At 41.6% G+C, this 23,293-nt stretch overlaps 1 protein-coding gene across 3 annotated transcripts; it reads left to right on the plus strand.

The window, feature by feature from the left end:
* The first annotated feature begins 1,121 nt into the window (after positions 1 to 1,121).
* LOC149320573 (uncharacterized) lies at positions 1,122 to 19,586 on the plus strand. Of its 3 annotated transcripts, none has more exons than XM_089505104.1 (7): positions 1,122 to 1,203; positions 3,163 to 3,241; positions 5,874 to 6,166; positions 7,169 to 7,289; positions 11,819 to 11,904; positions 13,313 to 13,433; positions 18,639 to 19,586. In XM_089505104.1, exons 1-7 carry the CDS (start codon positions 1,135 to 1,137, stop codon positions 19,514 to 19,516), a joined length of 1,647 nt encoding a protein of 548 aa, XP_089361230.1. In that variant the 5' UTR covers positions 1,122 to 1,134; the 3' UTR covers positions 19,517 to 19,586. The 3 variants fall into 3 exon arrangements, with proteins under 3 accessions (XP_089361230.1, XP_089361238.1, XP_089361247.1); XM_089505112.1 differs by having other exon boundaries at positions 1,152 to 1,216; XM_089505121.1 differs by lacking the exon at positions 1,122 to 1,203 and adding an exon at positions 1,246 to 1,836.
* The last annotated feature ends 3,707 nt before the right edge of the window (positions 19,587 to 23,293 follow it).

A 23,293-nucleotide genomic window follows, 5' to 3' on the forward strand; every position in this document is an offset into this window, starting at 1 on the left:
AATGGGATTACCTCTGCATTGTGGATGCAGCCAGAGAAGATTAAATAACCCCCACAAAACTACAGCTCACAGAATTCCTTAGCCTTGAGCTATGATAGCTAGAATGGTGTCAAACTGGATTATTTCTGCAGTGTGGGTGCAGCCAGAAATGGCTAAACAACCTCCACAAAACTATTCCAGAATTCCATAGTCTTAAACCTTGGCAGAAGGTTTTTAAAGAATAGGCTGGGTGTTGAATTCTTTTAAATGCATTTTTCAACACTTTTTAACTATATTTTATTCTTTTACATACAATCATGTTTTAATATCATAATAATTTAATTCTGTTTTAATATTACATTTTTCTATGTTTTTAATTGAATGGTTTTAATCTAGTAATAGGCTCTGAGTTTCAGTTTTGGGAAAAGGGCGGGTTATAAATATGATGATGATGATGATGATGATGATACTAATAACAATTGGCAGGTAGAGTGGTGTCAAACTGGATTATTTCTCCAGTGTGGATGCAGCGAGAAAGGACTACATAAACCCCACAAAACTATAACTCCCAGAATTCCATAGCATTGAGCCTTGGCAGTTAAAGCAGTGTCAAACTGGGTTATTTCTCCAGCATGGATGGAGCCAGTGAGAACTAAATAACCCTCACAAAACTATAACTCCCATAATTCCACAGCCTTGAGCCATGGCAGAGTGGTGTCAAACTGTGGATGCAACCAGAGAGGGCTAAATAACTACCACAAAACTATAAGTCCCAGAATTCCACAGCTTTGAGCCAGGACAGTTAGTGTGTCAGACTGGGTTATTTCTGCAGTGTGGATGCATCCAGAGAGGACGAAATAGCCTCCACAAATATGTAACTCCCAGAATCCCATAGCTTTGAGCTGTGGCTGTTAGAGTGGTGTCAAACTGGATTATTTCTGCAGTGTGGATACCAACACAATTGGCAATCGCTTGATATTGCTATTGCTATTATTTCTGAAGTGTGGATGCAGCCAGAGAGGGCTAAATAAGCCCCACAAAACTACAAGTCCCAGAATTACATAGCCTTCAGCAGTGGCCCTTAGCAACGGAGAAAAACCGTTAGAAGGGGCGGGGAATTAAGCTTGTCTGTCAGCAGCTGAAGCCCCGCCCCTAATGGCTTTCTGTCACAATAATTCTTCAGCTATATTGAAACAAGAACTGTCAGGAAAGAAGGAAGTCAACGTAACATTTTCTGGTCATTTGGCCAAGTGTCCATTTTTGTTATCAGTCTTCAATCATATTCATCATGTTCAATGCTCAATCTTACGTTTATCACAATGTTTTTCACATTTGTGTTAATAAGTATACATTAAAAAAAACACATAAAACAATAAATGTCCCTGTAGAGGAATAAGGGGTTAGGGATTTTAGCTTCAGAAATTAGCAACACAAATTGATTTTTTTCCACACACAACCTCCCAAAACACCACTTTGGTCAGCCCGCCCTTTGTGTTTTTTGAGGGGCAGGTCACACTCTCTCAGCCTCAGAGGATGGCAATGGCAAAGCCTAATTGGAAGAAACCTGTCAAGAAAACCCCATGACAGGTTTTGCCTATCTCTTCTCCAGTCTCCCCTCGGGGCCCTGAGGGGATAAAGCCAAAAGCCAGGAATATGGGGCTTGCTGAGAAACAGAAGGCCTCTATGGCGAAGGCCTCAGGGCCCTAATGGTTGTTGTTGTAATAGTGTGCCTTCAAGTCGTTTCCAACTTATGGGGACCCTAAGACAAACATATTACAGGGTTTTCTTGGCAGGTTTCTTCAAAGGGGGCTTTGCCACTGCCATCCTCTGAGGCTGAGAGAGTGTGACTTGGCCAAGGTCACTAAATGGGATTATGTGCCTGAGTGGGGATTTGAACTTTGGTCTTTAAAGTTTCTGGCCTTTGTTGTTTGTTATTGTGTGCCTTTCAGTCATTTCTTGATTTATGGCAACCCTAAGGTGACCCTATAATGGGGTTTTCTTGGCAAGATTTGTTCAGAGCTCAGCCTTTGCCTTCCTCTGACACTGCAGAATTGACACCATTTGATACTGTTATAATAATAATAATAGAGTTTATTTATATCTTCCTGTCTCTCCCAATTGGATCGAGGCGGAATCACAGCAGAGTTTAAAAAATACAATTAAAACGTTACAATATTATAACCACACATTAAAACCACAGTTAAAAACATAAAATCAACAATGTTGTTGTTGTTGTTGTGTGCCTTCCAAGTAATTTCCAACCTATGGCAACCCTAAAGCAAACCTATCATGGGGTTTTCATGGCAGGTTTCTTCAGAGGGGGCTTTGCCATTGCTTTCCCCTGAGGTTGAGAAAGTGTGACTTGGTTTCCTGGTTTCCATGGCTGAACCAGGATTCGAACCCTGGTCTCCCAGAGGCTTAGTCCAGCACTCAAACCATTACACTACACTGTTTCTCATACTGGTTTCACTACCATGGCTCCATGCCATGGAATTCAGGGATTTGTAGTTTTATAAGGTCTTTCACATTTTCTGTCACAGAGCTCTGGTGCTCCTAGGATTCCTTTTTTTTCTTGGTGGGGGTTAACATGTTTTTATTAAAACAACAATAAACATACAAACAGACACACACTTATTTCCATAAAAGGAAAGACACGGCTAACTAACAAAAACTGACAGAAACAAAAACAAATTAAAAAAATATTTAAAATCTAAATCTAAGAGAGCCAGTTTAGGCTAGTGGTTGGAGTGTTGGACTATTATGACTCTGGAGACCAGGGTTCAAATCCCGGCTTAGCCATGGAAATCCATTGACCTTGGGCAAATCACACTCTCTCAGCCTCCAAGGAAGGTAACGGCAACCCTCCCTGAAGAAACTTGCCAAGAAAATGCCTTAGGGTTGCCATATGTTTGGAAATGACTTGAAGGCACACGACAACACTGAACAGGGAAAACAATGGTTTCCAGAACATTTGACTGTAGTTCTTCTACATTACTTATCTAACTCCCCTTAGTTTATTCAAAAATAATTATAATGGTGAAAATAACCTTAAAATCCTGTTATCCTACTGCAAATAAAAGTCCTTATCAAGGGCCTAATAGAAGTATAAAACTTTTAAAAAATATTCTGCAGTGTGGCAGCATCCCAAGGCTAATTATTCTCTTCTGTTTATTTATTCCACAGGGTTCTGTCCTCACATTCTGTCTTCACAACAGCCCTGCAACCATGAAGAAAGGGAGAGTCTGTCTTGAGACACATTGGGGTGAGGATAAGAATCTGTGTCTTTCCAGTTCTGAACCATTTGCCAAACCACTAATGGATATTGCCTCTCTACAGATCCATTGAGATTGAGTTTTGCTGAGCAGGGTTGCTGAGGATAGGATAACTTCTTGTTGTTGTGTGCCTGCAAGTTATTTCTGACTTGGGGCAAACCTACGGCAGGTTTTCTTGACTGAATTTGTTCAGAAGGGGGTTTGTCTTTGTCTGCCTCTGAGGCTGAGAAAGTGTGAGTTGTCCAACCAAGGTCACCCAGTGAGTTCCCATGGCTGAACCCTGCTCTCCAAAGTCATAGCCCAATGCTCAAACCACTATACCACACGACTTGAAGGCAACAGTAACATATGCTATTTCCAGGGGTTCCAAACACACAGCAGAAACCATCCAGTTTGAGACCGCTTTAACTGCCCTGGATCAATGCCAGGGAATTCAGAGAACTGTAGTTTTGTGAGACACTGAGCCTTCCCTGTCAGAGAGCTCTGGTACCATAATAAACTACAATTCCCAGGATTCCCGAGCACTGAGCCGAGGCAGTTAAAGCAGTCTCAAACTGAATTATTTTATGCAGTATGTTTTGGACCAGAGTCCCAGAGGCTTTTTGGAGAGCCAATTTGGCATAGTGGTTGAGTGTTGGACCCAATCTGGAGACTTTGGTTTGATTCCCTGCTCAGCAATGCAAACTTGCTGGATGACTTGGGGCAAGTAGTCACATCCTCTCAGCCCCAGAAAACCCTGTGATTGGTTCACCTTAGGGACTTGAAGGCAAAGCACAACAACAACAAAAAAAGGCTTTTGGAAGTGCCTATATCATTGGGGAGAGTGAAGCAATTGCCTCTGTCACTATTATTTGTTTAATTTATTTATCCTGCATGGCAGGGGGTTGGACAGGATGGCCCTTGTGGTCTCTTCCAACTCTACAATTCTATTTTGATTCTATGAAATAATCTAGTTTCACACCACTTTAACTGCCCTAGCTCAATGATTCTCCACATTACAGCACCACACAGTGCTGCTATCCCACTTTTATTGTTCTGTCTGCCTCCTGTTGCATTCTGGGGTTTTTAGTTCAGTGAGACCTAAGAGCTCTCTGGGTGAGAATTCTAAATACCCCTCCTTAAACTATAAATCCCAGAATGCAACAGGAACCAGACAGAGCAGTGAAAGCGGAATGGCAGCCCAATAAGAGTGTAGTGCTATGGTTTGTATCTATGGTTTGTATCCCAAAATAGGACCTGGGGTTGGGCACTCGTATTACAGTCAGCCCCCTGTATCCATGGATTCTTTATCCACGGATTCAAGCATCCAGGGCTTGAAAATATATTTTAAATATTTTTAAATATTTTTAGAAATCTATAAATTCCAAAAAAGCAAACCTTGATCTTACTATTTTATATAAGGGTTATAATTGTACTATGCCATTGTACATCGACTTCTGGGACCTGAAGTCCAGAAACCTGAAAGGCCTGAGTTTAGGAATCGCTAGTCTATGGTATATTCAACACTCTTCTCCAGCACTATTTTTGCTATCATCTTTCTTCACTGTCCAGCTTTCACATCTGTACATTGTGACGAGAAACACAATGACCTGGACCAGGCAGGGTGTCATTAGATGGGTGCGGGGTAAACCAGGTGACATCCTAAGGAAGGGGGTGACACCACTGCTTCCCAAACATCTGCCTGTTGGAAGAAATGGGCTGTGGGGTTCATCCGTGTCCTTTTAAAATGCTGGAGTTCAGTGGAAGAGAAGTCTTCTTCTTGACTTCAGTCCCCATTTTGAATAACGATAGATCCAAGTTAGAGGAAATCTTTATGATATAAGCAGTTACTGGTAAAGAAATTCAGAGGGAGAGGAGACAGGACAAATGTAAGGAGCGTTGAATTTTGTGAAAGTTTTTAGTCTGACCCACAAGGAAAGGGGAATCCCTCCCTCCCCATCCATCCAGTTGAAACACCCATCCAGCAGATTAATGCAGTTTGACACCTCTTTAACTGTCATGGCTCCATTCTATAGAAACCTGGGATTTGTAGTTTGTTGTGGCACCAGAGCACTCTGGCAGAGAAGGCTAAAGATCATACAGAACTACAAATCCCACAATTCTATAGCATTGAACAATGGATGCAAGCTACAGGAAAAGAGATTCCAGTTCAACATTAGGAGGAACTTCCTGACAGTAAGGGTGTTCGACAGTGGAACACACTCCCTCAGAATGTAGTGGGGTCTCTTCCTTGGAGTTCCTGCATGGCAGGATGGGGTTGGACTGGATGGCCTTTGTGGTCTCTTCCAACTCTATGATTCTATGAAATAATCCAGTTTCACACCATTTTAACTATCCTGGCTCAATGCTAGGGAACTCTGGGAACTGTAGTTTGGTGAGATATTTACCCCTCTCTGTCAGAGAGCTCTGGTGCCACCACAAACTACTTCCTAGGGTTCCCTAGCGCTGAGCCAGGGCTGTTAAAGCAGTCTCAAACTGGATTATTTCTGCAATGTGTGTTTTGGCCTAAGCTGGTCCTGAGTTAGGAAGAAGCCTGAAAAAGCATTCCAGCTGGGAGCAGTGCAGGATTCTGGGAAAGACGAACCATGCAAAAGAGCATGAAAGAGTGTGTGCTCACTTCAGGTGCAGAATACTTGCATTTCAAGCAGTTCATCTATGAGGAGGCTAGAGGTCCCCGAGAAGCTTGCAGCCAACTCTACACCCTCTGTTCTCAATGGCTGAAGCCAGAACAAAACACCAAGGCTGAGATGCTGGACCTGGTCATCCTGGAGCAGCTGCTGACCATCCTGCCAATGGAGATATCAGCCTGGGTACGAGAATGTGGAGTGCAGACCAGTTCCCAGGCAGTGGCCCTGGTGGAGGGGTTCCTCCTGGGTCAGGGTCAGGCAGAAGAAATAATGGAAAAGGAACAGCAGGTGAGAGAGATTTCTTCTGCTAGATTCTAAGATATTTTTATTCTGTTCTGGGCACCACAATTCAAGAAGACTGTAGACAAGCTGGAGGAGGTATAGAACCAGGCAACCAAAATGGGGAAAGGTCTGGAAACCATGCCTTATGAGGAGTGTTTTAGGGAGCTGGATATGTTTAGCCTGGAGATTAGACAGTTAAGAGGTGACATGAAAACCATGTTTAAATATTTGTGGGATGTCATATTGAAGATGGAACAAGCTTGTTTTATTCTGCTCCTGAGACCAGGTCTCGGAGCCATAGATTTAAGATACAGGAAAAGAAATTCCACCTCAACTTTTGGAAGAACTTCCTGACAGTAAGAGCTGTTTGACAGTGGAAGACACTCCCTTGGAATGTGGTGGAGTCTCCTTTGGAGGCTTTTAAGCAGAATTTGGATGGCCATCTATCACAGGGAATGCTTTGATTGTGTCTTCCTGCATGGCAGAAGGGGGTTGGACTGGATGGCCCTTGGGGGCTCTTCTATGATTCTATACATGATTCTAGGATTCTGTACAAGTGTAATAGAATCTTTTGTACAGGTTGAGTCTCTCTTATCTGGAATTCTAAAATCCTCTGAAATCCAAAATTGGCTGAGATAGTGACACCTTTGCTGTCTGATTGTTCAGTGTACACAAACCTTGTTTCATGCTTAAAATTATTTAAAATGTTATGTATAGAATTAGCTTCAGGGTATGTTTAGGTACAGTATATACAAGTCATAAATACATTTCATGTTTAGACGGGGTCCCATCTCCAAGATATATCACTGTATATATGCAAATATTCCAAAATCCAGAATAATTTGAAATTCAAAACACCTGGTTCCATGCACTTTAGATTAGGGAGACATCCTGTATCACCAAATATCACCAAAGGAGGAAATATTCCTACCATCTCCCAGCTCTTGTCCTGCAACGTACCTTCTGTAATCACCCTCTTTTCAATCTTTTCTTCTCTTTCTGGTGCAGGAGTCATTTTGGGAGGAAGCCACTGACTTTTCTGTGGCAAAGATAGCTTGCTCCATCTCCAAAAATGGAGTGCTCTCCAGACAGATCAGTCAGGAAGAGGACAGTGTTGCCACATCGTTGGGTAAGAACAAAGAGGCCATTTTCCAACTTCGCCCTCTTTTCAGTACTGTACATTTAAAGTATGTGAACTCCAGATACTCATGCCCCAACATATGTTGCCTTCTGCTATACAGGTAAACCTCAGTTAATGAAGTAGCTAAGTTTCTTCTTTGTTCCTTAACAGTCAATTTGGTACCAAAGGCAGAAATAACATGGAAAGAACAGGAATAGGTTCCTATACCACACAAAAAATGAGAGCACTTAAAATGTTCCAGCAAACTGTTCATTGCAAACTCATTGTTCATTGCTGTTCATTGCTTACTAAAAGCTCAAAATTAAACAACCGTGTCAGATAAGCCTTGAATAAGTAAACAAAAACATTTTTGAGACTTTTAGAGACCAGTTGAAGGCTTCTTCCAAAATACAATTGGACATTTATTTATTTTTATTTTGTTTGCCAGACTCCATTTATTGGCCATACTAGAGATTAGTGGGTTTTTTAAAACACTCTTGAGGAGGCTGATGAAACAAACTTATCTGCTGTCCCCTTTTCTCTCTTTTTGGCTATTTGCACATGCTCACTTCTTTACTGCATGAGCCCCATTCTTGCAACAATCATGTTAGAAAGAAAGAAAGAAAGAAAGAAAGAAAGAAAGAAAGAAAGATCAAGCATATCACTTACCAAGACCCATCACCATACATCTTCTCAATCCCATAACTGAGGCTGTGGTCCCCATCATCACGCTCTCTTCCTAACTCTTCCTTAACCCCATCTCCCTGCTTTATACTCTCCCAAGCATGCCTTTCAGTTACTTTATTTCAATTTGGCAGTTAGGGTGGCACCAAACTGGATTATTTCTGTAGTGAGGATGCAGCCACCGATGGTTAAATAACCCAAACAAAACTATAACTCCCAGTATTCCATAGCTTTGAGCTTTGGCAGTTAAAGAGGTGTCAAACTGGAATATTTCTGCAGTGTGGATGCAGCCTGCTGCCAGAGAGACTAAATAATCCCAAAAAACTACAACTCCCAGAAGGTTTTTAAAGAACAGTCTGGGTGTTGTATTTTTTTAAATGTATTTTAAACACTTTTAATCTTTTAAACTGTATTTTATTCTTTTATATTCAATCTGTTTTAATATTGTAATAATTTAATTCTGTTTTAATATAACACTTTTCTATGTTTTTAATTATACTGTTTTAATCTTGTAAACCGCTCTGAGTCCCAGTTTTGGGGAAAAGGTGGAATAGAAATAAAGATGATGATGATGGTGATGATATAGGATGGGAAACACCTGGCTGAACGAAACTACATGTGAAAGGGATCTAGGAGTCCAAGTGGACCACATGTTGAAAATGATTCAACGGTGTGATGCAGCAGCTAAAAAGGCCAATGCAATTTTAGGCTGCATCAAAAAAAGTATAGTGTTTAGATCAAGGGAAGTAATAATGCCACTCTATTCTGCTCTGGTCAGGCCCCACCTGGAATAATCCTCTGTCCAGTTCTGGGCACCACAATTCAAAAAGGATGTTGAAAAATTTGAACATGTCCAAAGTAGGACGACAAAAAGGGTGAAGGGTCTGGAAACCATGCCCTATGAGGAACGACTTGTTTAGCCTGGAGAAGAGAAGGTTAAGAGGTGATATGATAGCCCTGTTTAAGTAATTTAAGGGATGTGATATTGAGGAGGAAGCAAGCTTGTTTTCTGCTGCTCCAGAGAACAGGACCTGGAACAATGGATGCAAGCTCCAGGAAAAGAGATTCCAGCTCAACATTAGGAGGAACTTCCTAACAGTAAGGGCTGTTCAACAGTGGAATAAACTCCTTCAGAGGCTGGTGGAGTCTCCTTCCTTGGAGGTCTTTAAACAGAGGCTGGGTGGCCATCTGTCAGGGATGCTTTGATTGAGATTTCCTGCATGGCAGGGGGTTGGACTGGATGGCCTTTGTGGTCTCTTCCAACTCTACGATTTTGTGATTCTATGATGATGATGATTGGTAGTTAGAGTGGTGTTAAACTAGATTATTTCTGCAATGTGGATCCATAGCTTCCCCCATCAATGAAAAGAGGATGGGTGAGGGACAGAGCAGCTGTGGATCAGAGATATTGTGCAGTAAATACTATCAAAGCAGCTTTTTTCCTGGTGTAATTATGGTTTAAAAGCCACTTAGAGTAATCCCATTGGTCCGGGATTCTGGAGGCAGCTGCCATTTATCTTGCATGTTGCAGGCAGGAACACACAGTAGAGTCAGCCAGAATTCTGCTAAATCTAGTATTGCATCATTTGTTGTGGTCACACTGCTGCCACTCTGCATCACCATCCTTCCGATGTGGATGATGCTAAAAAACTTCCCAGTGAGACTGAATAGGAGGGAAATGAGGTGTTAGGGGCATAAAATGATTTTGTAAAAAGGAACTTTTTTGTCAGAGGCTTCATCAGCTGAGGTGTGCCTGTACACAGCATGTTTCATGGCTCAGAGCTGAGCCGCAGTCCTCATAGACACAACGCAAAAAGCCTACTGTAGAACGCACATGGTTATAGTAGAAATGGCTAAAGTAGAAAGAAGATATTATAACTTTATTACAGCCATTTGGCCAGCACAATTACAAAATTCCAATTTAAAACATAACTTAGTTTTATACCATAGGTTCATATACAGGCAGATTGGAGAATATAAACAAATGATAGTTTATAAAAAGTAAGAATAGGACTGCACGATCAGGTAAACACACAACAATGAGTAGGCTGCCATCACCTCGCTAAAGTAGAATCTCTGCATTATTTACTGCAGACACACTGAACATCTTGTTCTTCCAACCCTCCTTCATCATCCTCTCAGTGCCAATGATGAGGAGGAAATGGAGGAGCTGGAAGAGGTAACAAAAGGATTTTGTGCAAAGGGGCCTCCACTCTTGGAGACTTTGTCAACTGAGGTATGCCTGTCAGTCTATCCAGATAGGTGACATCCAACCATTCTGAGGTAAATCTAGTTTTAACCTTATTCAAAAATAAGAATAATATTTATTTCTTACCTACCTCTCCCTGTGGATCACGGTGGGGAATAACAACAGATCAACAAATACACAACATCAATTAAAACATATGCATCAGTTTAAAAGATCAAAAAGACATCTACATATTAAAACAACCTACAGTTTAAATTAATAATTTAAAATTAACTATTTTAAAATAATCTTAGTAGGCCTGCTGAAAGGGATTGGTCTTTAATGCTGTTTTAAATACATTGCATTCAGCTGTTGAATCTTTTCTGGCAGGTCCTTCCACAGTTTAGTGGCGGCTGAAGAAAAAGTCCTTTGAGTGACAGTTACCAACCTAAGCTGCATCCACATGGCAGAAATTATCTGTTTTGACACCAGTTTAACAGCCATGGCTCAATGCAATGGAATTCTGGGAAGTGCAGTTTTTTGTGGCACCAGAGTTCTCTTGACAGAGAAAACTAAATATCTCACAAAACTGCAGTTCCCTGAATACCATAGCACTGAGCCATGGCACTTAAAGTGGTGTCAATCTGGATATTTTGTGCCAGGCAAATGCAGTCCTAGTCCTGGATGACTGGAGTGTCTGCCACGCTACAGCATTAACATAAAAGTGAAATAAAAGAATAAAGAGATGAGTGGCAAGAAAATGAGAAGACCAGCTTCTCCAGTCTGCAGGAAAAGATAAGTGAGGAGATCCAGCAGGAGCAATCAATCAGACCTGACATCAGGAGTCAAGTATGCTAACAGTCCTCCACACAAACAGCAACACATAATTACAATGTACAGTAACGGAGCATGTAACAAAATGCTTAAGTGGGGTACCACAATATACATATTTTCCTGTGCCCTGCTCCAACAGTTGAAGGATTTATATTTCCTGGTTAGTATTTTGAAAGATCCATTATGCTATGGATGGGTCGTATTAGATATAGACAGAGCTGATCTAAATCCTAGTAAAACTACAAAGTCTGTAGAAGGAAGGAAAGTTCTTTGCAAGGCCTACTTCTGTGGGTTGACATCCTTGAACCCAGAGTTCTTCCTTCCTCCCTACTGTGAAGAAATTGTATTGCCGGAAGACTGAACCGAAAATCTCTTCACTTTCTTTATGCTGAGGGATGTACCAGTGAGTCCCAGCTAACAGGGTTCTTTTGTGCTGGGTTTATGTGGAAATTCTATATTAACTAATCTTCCTTTGTGCATTTTTCTTAAGGTTTTCTGTATCTTTGGATACCCCTGCCAACTTTCTAGTTAGAGTGGGGCCTTGGTATCCGCTAGGGTTTGGTTGCTGGACCCTCTGTGGATACCAAAATACCATTAAATATTGTGGCATAGTAAAATGTTATCCCTTTTATAAAATGCCAAAATGTTATATAAATTGAGTATTTTCAAACCATGGATGCTTGAATCCTTGGATAAAGAATCCATGGATAAAGAGGTCCGACTGTACTCTGTGTTTACCAAGACCTCCCTGCTATGATGGCTTTGATTATCAGTTTGAAAATGAAGGGAATGGTAAAGCATTTCCTCTTTTTTCCTTTTGTATCCCTCGCAGGAGACAGAACAAAGACACTGCCAAAACATAGCAGCTCTTCTTTTCATTCAGAAGGCTTGAGAACCATTTCTGTGGACCTAGATCAGGTACACGGCAGGGGCCCTGTAGGGCCAGGAAGGAGCCAGGCAGGTTGCCTTTCTCAGGACCATGGGAAACAGGTCTGAGGAAATGACATGGATGTAGCCATTAGGTGGAGCTGTTGTGCAAGTTATTTACAGCTCTAGTGGCAGCTATATCTGTCAACATTTAAACAGTGCATCATTGGAATGTTGATGCAACTGTCAACTGTCATTCTCAACTGTCACTGAGAGAGAGTGACACAGTTAGTGCCTCAGAGTGGGTTGTTACTGATGTGGATGATGGATGGTGTCGATGTATATAGTGTTGTACACAGTGGAACTTCTTCTATGAATAAAGGCCTCATCTGAAAAGATTACAGTGTCTCTTTGCTCATGAGAAAGCGACAGGTGTTTCTCCAGCTCACAAGCTACTGACTACAGTCACAAAGGTGGAAAATCTGGTGCCATACATTGACATGTTGCTTCACACGCTGCGTAACATCAAAAGCGTTTTAACAGCCCTTGTCCCTTGGTCATGTCCTGAGGCTGACAGAATTTCTCTCTTATCCTTAGCATCCATCAGGGCTGTCCACTAAAGTGTTTTTAAATGCCCTGTGTGAAGTTTTAGATCCTGTTGGGTGTCCTCAATTTTGTTGTTGTTGATTGCAGTTAGTATGTTTGGCTCATACAAAATATTAAAATATTATACAGTCAGCCTGCCCCATACATGGGCTTCCCATACGTGGACTTGAGGTCGCGCGAATGGGAAGCCCTATGTAGAACAATAGTGTGGGAGTGTGCCACGTGCGTTGCACATGGGAGTGTATCCTGTTAATCTAAATGGGTCTTGAGCATGCACAGAATTTGCTTTAGACTGGGGTGTGTGGAGTGGACCCACGTAAAGTAACAAAAAATTTTAAAAAAATAATTAAGGAAGAAGAATATTTAACAAACCAGTTATTAAAAGCTACACAAGCAGTAATAGCTTATGGTTGGAAAGAGACATAAAAGTGGGATATATGTCAGTGGAAAAATATGTACCAGCGTATATGATGTTTGACTTCATTTGGGAAAGAAGGGCAATATATATCGGTCAGAGAAGTTAAGATGTATGACCAGAAATGGGGGGGAACTGGTTGATTATGTGAAAGGGATAGAGGGGAACAAGGAATTGAAAGATACAGTTAAAATGGTCTTCCACTTGAAAGATATCAGATCATAAAATAAATAGTTAGGCTGTTCCTGAGGGGGGATAGTGGGAGAGAGGGCTTAAAATGGGAGAAAAAGAGATACATATGGAAATTTTGCTGAATGGAATATTATGTGAATGATGTGCTACTGAATTCTATATGTGATCATTTTTCCTTGGAAATGTGTAAGAATAACAATATTTTTAAAAGTATGTTTGGCTCAATATTAGCATTTCTAATTTCAGCTGACCTTCAAAGATGTGGCAGTGGAATTCACAGAGGAGGAGTGGGCTCTGCTGGATCCAGACCAAAGGGCTCTGCACAGGGAAGTCATGGAGGAGAATCTGAGGATCATCTCCTCTTTGAGTAAAGGGTTCCTCTTTTTTGGGATTGATCAAATCAGTTGACAAGTGCTAAAAGAAACCATGCAGCCACTTCCAGCTGGAATGGTTTCTGAAGTCACTGCCATCTGTGCTGCTAAGTAAAGGGGCGATGTACTGTCCCCACCACCATGTGTCTCCTCCACAAACGTCTGCTTCAGGTACTTCCAAGCACCATTAAAAACAATAGGTTGAGATAAGGCAAGTGAGAAGCTAAAGTTGGAGAGATGTTCCACCTCCCAGGAAAAACATTTTCCTCCTTTTTTGGCAGGGTTGGCTGGCTTAAACCAGGTTGGTATTGTTGCAGATATGAGGTGCAAAAAACTGGAAACTGAGGCCCAAGGTAGGAAAGGAAAACAGATTTTATTTGGCTGAAGACTCACAGGAGAATCATTTCCAAAGCCTGGGAGTCCCATCAGTTCCCAAAAAGCTATTTTTATAACATTAGAACATCAGCAGGCTGGGTTTTACATCCAGCTCCGGACATATATTCCATCTAAGGCAGATCCTACCATTCTATTGCCTATAGCTATTTCTCTAAGTGACAATTCTAAATTGCAGAAAACAGGAAGTAAAACTTAAGTTTCTGATACAAATAAAAGCTAAGTTGCAAGTGTTGATGTCTGGCTAGCCCAGCAGTCAAAAAGAGTCTACCAAAACCAGGCAGATGGGAGGGAGAGTGACCACAAATGCTGAAGAAAAGTTAATATCCTTTTCCTTCAGCAAATTTCTGGCTAACACAGCATTTCACATGTCTATACACTGACCTTTTGACATTTGCCTCTTATTATTATCTAGTCAAGCAGCAAGCAAGAGAACAAAAATCTTTAGCTTTATAACTGTTCTATATTTCTCTACCAATATCTACCTCAGTATAAATAAAATCAAATAACTTTTAAAAAAACCGACTCCTTTAAAAAAAATTGTTCCTGTTAACTGCCCTCACATTGACTTTGACCTTTGGCAAACTCATTTATGAGACATCTTCAAGATTCCCTATCCTCAAAAGACTTGCTCAATTCCTGCAAACTCAGGGTCATGTCCTCTTTGATTAAGTCTATCCATCTGGTGTGTAGCCTTCCTCTCTTTCTGCTGCCCTCTATCTTTCCAAGCTTTATTGTATTTCCTAGTGAGTCATGTCATCATGTGGTCAAGATATGACAGCCTCAATTTAGCTATTTTGGCCTTTAGGAAAAGTTCAGACCCAATCTGCTCTCATATCCATATTTGTTTGTCTTTTTCTTATTTTTATGTATATTAATTTTAAAAAGTCTAGCTGCTATTATTTCCCAACACCCACTGGAACAACTGTTTGAATTTAAATATTTTAACTATAACAGTTTATTGGCAGTTGTGAATGGTGAAACCAGTATCCAGGGCTCAGTGACTTCTTTTTAACCACTTTATTTTATAGTGCAAGAAATGCCTTTCAAAAGCAAATCCTTCAATTAGCATAATTTCAACCAGGACAACTCTGTTTTAAGAGAGCACTTTTAAAAAGAACAATGATTATTTAAGCTAGTGGCCATAACAACTGAACTATATCTTGCTACTTAATTTCTGTCTTGGACCCAAGTTATTTAAGGCTTTGTAGGTCAACACCAGCACTTTGAATTCAGGTTGCCAAATCCTCATAGTGGGGAGCCTTTAGGAAGGAAGATGCAATGAGGAGAGACATAGTGTGGAGCTAGGGTTGCCATAACTGTCAACCTCCAAACTGGGACAAGTGTAAAAAAATGTAGGACAAATATAGGACAAAAATTTCACCCCAAATGTAGGACATTTTTTTTAAATGGAGGACACGCGAACAACTAAAAAAAATTAATAAAATTAAAAAATATGTCCTACCTTTGGGGCAAAATTTTGTCATCTATTCCACATTTGTCCTGGTTTGGAGGTTGCGCGCGTCCACTCCTGGGGCCGGGGAATGCATGCGCCACCTCCAGCGGCCCTTGCTAGCGGCCGCTCCAGCTGGAGGCGGCGCATGCATGCAATGGCCGCAGGAGTGACTGCGCGCAAGGGCCGCTGCAGGTGGCACATGCGCATAGCAGCCGCTCCAGTGGCCTTTGCTAGCAGCCACTGCTGTGGCCATTTGCACATGCGCCACTTCCAGCTGAAGTGGCTGCTTGCAAGGGCTGCTGGAGGCCCAGCCCCAGGAGCGGCTGCACACAAGGGCCGGAGGCGCAGTTGCGTGCCCCGCCCCAGGCAAGCGGCCACTCCTGGAAGCGGCCACTCCTGGGGCCTGGGCGAGCGGCCGTTCCTCTGGCCCTTGCTAGAGGCTGGAAGCGGCCGCGGTTAAGGGCCGCTGGAGACGGCGCATGCACGCAACAGCCGCAGTAGCGGTCCTTGCTAGCGGCCGCTGTTGCATCCGTTCACGCATACGCCGCCTCCAGCAGCCCTTGCGCACGGCCGCTCCATCTGGAGGCGGCGCATGCACGCAAGGGCCGCTGCCTGGAGCGGCAGCCACCTGACCCAGGGCAAACCCAGGGCAAATTAAAAACCGGGATGGGACCTCCCCGACCAGTTAAAAACCATGAATGTCCCACCCCCAGGCGGGATATGGCAACCCTATATGGAGCTGGTCTTTTGGTTTTATAGGTTGGAAACTGTATTGTGATCATGATTAACTTTATTCATTTCCTGCCCTTTCCCCAAGATTAACACTCAAGATGGCTTACAAATGAAAATGATTACAATATAGTTTAAAAATATACCAGAATTAAAATCAAAATTAAAATAGAGTTAAACTATTTTTGTTGGGTGTCTTGTCATTTCTGGATCACGGGGACCCTAAGGCAACTGTATCAGGGGGTTTTGTTGGTAAGATTTGTTCAGAGGGGCTTTCCTTTTCCTTTCCTCTAAGTCGAGGGAGTGTGACTTGCCCAAGGTCACCTAAGTAGAGATATGGACACTGGCTTCTTGGGTTGTTGTCCAACACTCAAACCACTACACCATGCTGTCTCTCTATTAACATTTTAACAATATTAATTAAATTCAAAACACAACACTTATAAAGGATAGACAGCAGTTAAAACAGTACATTTAAAACTATACAGCACCCTCTTACAATCCCTTTCTTTTCCTCCTTTAAATAGCAATAGCAATAGCAAGTACATTTTTAAAGCCCTCAGTTTTAGGCTTCATTCCCACTACGGTTTAAACTGGATCATGATTCTATATGATCTGGTTTAAACAAGCATGGTTCCCACTTAATCTGAATCGCTGAAATGATTCAGAAAGGGGGGGACATGCTTTTCACCCATGTAACCTGCGTCAAAAAGACGCTGTTTTTTTCCGCTCCTTTTGGGCTGAATTGATTTATTTTGGAATAAATTGATTCAGCCCAAGTGGGAACCAGGAGGATTCGAATCCACCTGGCTTCCCCAGCCTCTCTGCCCTGGCCCTGCCTTCTCCGAGCCTTCTTCCCAGCCTACCTCCTCTGTCCTCCCAGCCTGGCCTGCCTCTTCTGTCCTGATTCTCTGCCACACGGCTTGGTGTTTCGGCCTGGCCGACCAGGCCTTCCCACAGCCTCTCCGGCACCAGCCTTGTTCTGGTGCAAAGGTAGTGGGAACCACGCTTGCTTCTGAACTAGTTTCTGGACTTAATCCAGGAATCGGTTCAGCAGCCAAGTGGAAATGAGGCCCTAAAAGACTTTCTGAATAAATAGGTTTTTGCCTACTAACAGAGGTACAGAAAGTAGGGAGCCATTCTAGCATCCTAGGGGAGAGAGTTCCCAAAAGTCTAGGAGCAGCCACTGAGAATGCCTTCTATTAACCTTACCTTTGTAGCTAACAAAACTGAAAGATGGTAATCTTTTGAGAATCTCAAGGTTTGGGCAGTCTAATATGGGAAGATATTCTAACCAGCACTTTGGTATTGGGTCTGGTATCAGGCCAGTAGCTGGTGGAGCCATTATAACAGTGGATTTGTATGGTCCCTGTAACCATATTATTATTGTTGTTATGTACCTTGAAATCATTTCTGACTTATGGGTGACCCTAACGTAAAGCTATAATGGGGTTTTCTTAGCAATTTTGTTCAGAGAGGGCTAGAATTTGTCTTTCTCTGAAGCTGAGTGAGTATGACCTGCCCAGGATCACTCAATGAGTTTTCATAGTGAGCAAGGGTTCACACCCTGCACTCCCAAAGGCCAAAGTACGACACAACATTGCTTGGTAATCATATTAAGTATATATATTTTGCAGATTTTAGGCCATGAATGAGTAGTGGAAAAGTAAAAATGTTAAAATTAAAAGCCACGTGAAGTATATGGGCTTGCATCCAATTCTGGGCTTTTAGTAAAGCTAACAAGTTCAGCTGTTAGATGTAGTCATTGTAGGCAGATCCACAAGACAACCCAGAAGCTTTGATAGAAAACTCAGTGGAAAAGGTCACTATTTCAACCAAGACTGTAGACCTGAGGGAACTCCCAGCAGATACAGACTGAATCACAAAGGGTAATGAACTTGCAAATCCCTCATATTCAAGGACAGAAGTGGAGGAACCAAGACTGTTCTATGAAGAGGGGAAATGGAGAGAAGCACTGCTCACATGACACTATCACACAAAGCTTTTAAACTGCTATAAAAGTTTGATAATAATGCCTTTGGCGATACCTATAGCACGATGCTGTCTCCCTTTCGTCACTGTCTTACCTTCCAATTGTAGTTAACCTGTACCACTGACAGAGAAAACCCATAAATAAGCTCCTAGTTGCACTAGTATAGCACTAGTCCACAAGTGTAGTAAATTATCCTGTTGCAGTTCTGGGATTGTGCAGTCATGTGGTGTCAGTGCCTCTTCCTCTTCCTTATTCCAGAACAGCCAGTTTTCCTTGTTTTACTTTTTTTCTTTTGTTTGTTAAACCACATTAGAACAACTCCGGAACTGCATTAAAAAACAGGCAAACACAAACAGACACACAAGTCATGCAGGCAGGGAGGCAGGATTAAGGAGGGCAGAAGAGAACATGCAGGAACAGCAACAACTCGGTAGAACTAATGGAGAGATGTGAAGTAGAGAATGCTCCCAATCCAGTACATATGCACTTCCCTTTGTTAACTCGATCATGGCAAGAATAGGGGTCATGTGATAAAGTCCTAAATCAGTATCAGTCAATTAATTGTGTTAATTTTGATATGAGTCCCTGTTTCTTCCTTGGGTTCTAACTCTTTATTTCTCTCCTTTCAAGGTGAAGTTGGGCAAGAAAAAGAGGATGAAGGAGAACTACACAGAGTTTCCCTTCAAAAAGTGAAACATAAACAGAAGAAAACACAGGGAACACAAACTGATCCACAAGAGACAAAGAGGAAGAAAACACAGGCAACAGAAACTGATCCACAAGAGACAACAAGGAAGAAAACACAGGGAATAAAAACTGATCCTCAAGAGACAAGGAGGAAGAAAACACAGGTAACAAAAACTGATCCACAAGAGACAACAAGGAAGAAAACACAGGGAACAAAAACTGATCCTGAAGAGACAAGGAGGAAGAAAGCACAGGGAACAAAAACTGATCCACAAGAGACAACAAGGAAGAAAACACAGGGAACAAAAACTGATCCTGAAGAGACAAGGAGGAAGAAAGCACAGGGAACAAAAACTGACCCTCAAGAGAAGAGGAGGAACAAAGCCTTTGCTTCTCAGGGAGGGGACATTGGTGGAATCTCAGTCCACAAAATTACCAAAAAAGGAGAGAAAAGAAGTAAATATATTTGTCTTGAATGTGGTAAAACCTTCCATTGTAAAAAAAGACTTAATCTTCACAGGAGAATTCACACAAGGGAGAATTTCTTTAAATGTTTGGAGTGCGGACAGATCTTCTGGCTGAAGATGCACCTTGCTCGTCATCAAACAACTCATTCAAGGAAGAAACCATTCAAATGTTTGGAGTGTGGAAAAGCTTTCCTTTGGAAGACACTTTTCACTTGTCATCAAGCATTTCATAGAGGCGAGAAACCACTTCAGTGGTGTGGCTTGGAGTGTGGGGAAAAATTCCTTTCCAAGGTAATGGCCAGTTCTCAGCAAAGAACTCAGGACCTTATCACACTAGAACAGAATAGGATTTAAATTAGAATTAAATTAGAAAAAACCCGCAAATGCAGGAAGTTTATCACATAACATTACTGCCAAAGCGAAGTAATGCAAAGATAAAGTGAAGGCAAAAGGGACAAAAATGGCAGCTTTTTAACTTTTGGAACTTCCCAAAAGTAAAAAGCTGCCATTTTTGTCCCTTTTGCCTTCGTTGTATCGTCACATTATTTCACTTTGGCAGTAATGTCGTGTGATAAACTATTTGCTGGTTTTTTTCTAATTCTAATTTAAATCCCATTTCTGTTCAGGATTCCACAAATGTGATAAAGTCCTCAATCAAGAAATAACTTTGGTGGGAAGAATAGCCTTACTTGTCATCAAGCATCTTACACAGTGGAGAAACCATTTGAAGGCATGGAATGGGGGAATGTTATATTCCTCAGACAAATGTCACTTATAGAACAACATACCTAGCAGAGAAGCTCTGCAAATGTTTAGTGCGTGTAAAAAGTTTCTATACAGAGCTTTATATATCATCAGTTAACTCAATAAAGAAAGAAAACATTCCAGGTCTTGCAATGTCAAGAAGACGTTACTTCCAAGATAAAAGTCACTTCTCAACAAGGAACTCAGGAGAGAAACCCTTTAAATGTTTTGAGTGTGGAAAGAGCTTTGGGCAGAAGACATACCTCACATCATCAGACAACTCATTCAAATAAGGAACTATTTCAGTGCTTGGAGTGTGAAAAGAGCTTCACCTGACAAGGCAAGCCTCACAAAGCATCAAGCAACTCACAAAGAACACAACAAAGCATGGACTGTGGAAACAGTTTCACTCCCAAGACAAACTGTGCTTCTTCTTGAAGAACTCTCAGGTGAGAGAAACTCTTCAAATGTTTGGTGTGTGAAAAAGAATTTTGCCTATAAGACTAGAAGCCTCATTCCCATTACATAATAAACCGGTCTTCAATCTGAACTGATTTAAATGACCCTTGCTTGCACTTGTGCAAAATTTCTGGTGCAGTTTGCTGAGGGGGGCACAGTGCTAAACCCATTTAAACCAGTTCTTCCAGATTCATAGCATTCCCTGCTTTTTTTTAAATTAATCAATTCAGCACAAGTGTGAATGTGCTGCCTATTTAATTTGGTTCCTGTGGTGCAGGATTCACTGCTGAATGTGAACACAAAAGTGGGTTAAATTGAAACGGGTAGGTTTGATAACGGCTCAAATAGTATTAATATCTATTCAGTGCTAAATCGCTTCCTTGATTTGACTCAAAAAAAGGAAGAAACATTACTATCCTTGGAATATGGGATAAAAACATTTCCAAGTTCAATGTCTCTTTTCAATAAGGAATTAATAGGAAAGAAGAAGCCTTTTGAATGCTGGAAGTAGGAAAAGAGCTTCTGTCAAAAATCACACCTTTGCTTAGAAGATTGACCTCCTTCATCAACACAAAAGGCGAGAAGAGTGTGAGTGGTTTTAGGGAGAGAACAAGCCTCACTCTTCATCAAACAACACAAATAAGCAAGAAACCATTTAATTAGTCTTCAGTATCAAAAAAGCTGCAGTAGTAGAACTTTGCTTTTTTTAAAACTTGAGAATACTCATAGAGGGCTAGCTTTTGGAATTGTTCTGGTTGCTCACCTCCTGTTCTGAGAATGATCTTAAGATATCTTGTATGGCAACATTGCATGAAGAGTATACTTACGTTGTTGTTATAACGATTATAAAAAGAATTTTAAAGATACAATATAAAATTTTAAAATCAAACATTATATTGCATTTTGAGTTAATAAATCATAAGAACGTCTTCCTGATCTTGCAAATTGTTGCAAGTCTGTTTAGTTCGTGACAATAAAGAATCAGTTTGAAGTTGATATCTCATATTTTTATGTGTTTTCATAATGACAAAGTCAGCTTTTACATTAGCAACCATGTCTTTCCAAAATTGTACTGTATTTAATTATTTTAAGGTCCATAACAGGCCCTGATTTCAAGAAGGCAAAGGTGGGAAAAGTAATTATTTCAAAATAGTCTGAGTCTTTGCCTTGCATTATTTTATTCTGCATACAGGTTGAGTCTCTTATCTGGAATTCCAAAATATTCCCCAAACCCAAACTTTTTCCTGGGTGACTGAGATAGTGACACCTTTGTTTTCTGATTGTTTGCTGTACACAAATTTTGTTTCATGCCCAAAATTATTTAAAACATTCTATGAAATTACCTTCAGGGTATGTGTACAAGGCTATGAAACATAAATGAATTTTGTGTTTAGACTTGGGTCCCATCTCCAGGATATCTTATTATGTACCAATTTGCAAATGCAGGTATTCTGAAATCCAAAAAGTCCAAAATCCAAGATGCTTCTGGTCCAAGCATTTTGCATTAATAGAAGTATAGTGTCTAGATCAAGGGAAATAATAGTGCCACTGTATTCTGCTTTGGTCAGACCCCACCTGGAATATTGTGTCCAGTTCTGGGCACCACAATTCAAAAAGGATGTTGAGAAACTGGAGCACGTCCAAAGGAGGGCGACTAAAATGGTGAAAGGTCTGGAAGCCATCCCCTATGAGGAACGACTCAGGGAGCTGGGGATGTTTAGCCTGGAGAAGAGAAGGTTAAGAGGTGATATGATAGCCCTGTTTAAATACTTGAAGGGGTGTCATATTGAGGAGGGAGCAAGCTTGTTTTCTGCTGCTCCAGAGAACAGGACCAAGAACAATGGATGCAAGCTCCTGGAAAAGAGATTCCACCTCAACATTAGGAGGAACTTCCTGACAGTAAGGGCTGTTTGACAGTGAGTGGAACAAACTCCTTCCTTGGAGGGTGGTGGAGTCTCCCTCCTTGGAAGTCTTTAAACAGAGGCTGGATGGCCATCTGTCAGGTATGCTTTGATTGAGAGTTCCTGCATGGCAAGGGGCTCCCTCCTCATGGAACCACAGCCCATGATCCAAGAATCCAAATTGTTCTTGGCGGCACCATCTGCGGAGCCAGTTGTTCACATCTGCTATTTTCCTCTCCCTTTCTGGACCATGCCCTTTGTCTGGGAGAAGAGATGAGATGACCACTTGTGCCTCCACCTCTTTCAGCTTCCTACCCAGAGCCTCATAATCCCTTATGATATTCTGAAGGCTGTGCCTTGCAGTATCTTTGGTTCCCATCCCACATGGACCAAGTACCTGTATTCTCCAATGATGTTAGTCCTAGGCCTGCATTTTCTGTTTCTGGTCTTAGTTCAGATGGTGGGGAGAGCTAGCTGCTGGCTGGCACCTCCGCCTTTGGGACTGGATTGGCATGCTTTGCCTCTGCAGCACCTAGTTAGTTTTCCTGATGCAAAACATGAAGACTTCTTGAGAAATTCAGGCTTGTCTGCCTAAATAGGAGCCTGTGGCTTCACCAAGGAAGGAAACACCTTCCTTGAATTGCAAATGGACATTGCATTTCCCTGTCTTTGAGAATCTCCCAGTGACCCCATGGCCAAAGAAAGGGCGATGTCAGTCTGTGGATAGCCTCCCTTCCATCTGAACTGAGACCAGAAACAGAAAATGCAGGCCTAGGACTGACATCTTCAATTCCTTTCTCCTGTTTGCCCCATGAAGAATCCAGTGTGACTTCGAAAGTTTGCAACATGGGATTGTGCATTTTGGTTGTCCTAATAAAGGTCTCCTTGTTTGGATGTTACTGGCTTTGCTCTATGGTCAAGAAGGCAGCTCCCCCCGGGGATGTATTTTGGGATTTGAAGATTCCTGCTCAAAATGGAGGACCTTTGGGGAAAAGGCCAGGACAGAAGGCTGAAATGTAGGAGACGT

This window comes from Sceloporus occidentalis, unplaced genomic scaffold (assembly GCF_023333645.1).
Source record: "Sceloporus occidentalis isolate IW3139 unplaced genomic scaffold, rSceOcc1.0.p SCAF_1, whole genome shotgun sequence".
Classification (NCBI taxonomy): domain Eukaryota; kingdom Metazoa; phylum Chordata; class Lepidosauria; order Squamata; family Phrynosomatidae; genus Sceloporus; species Sceloporus occidentalis.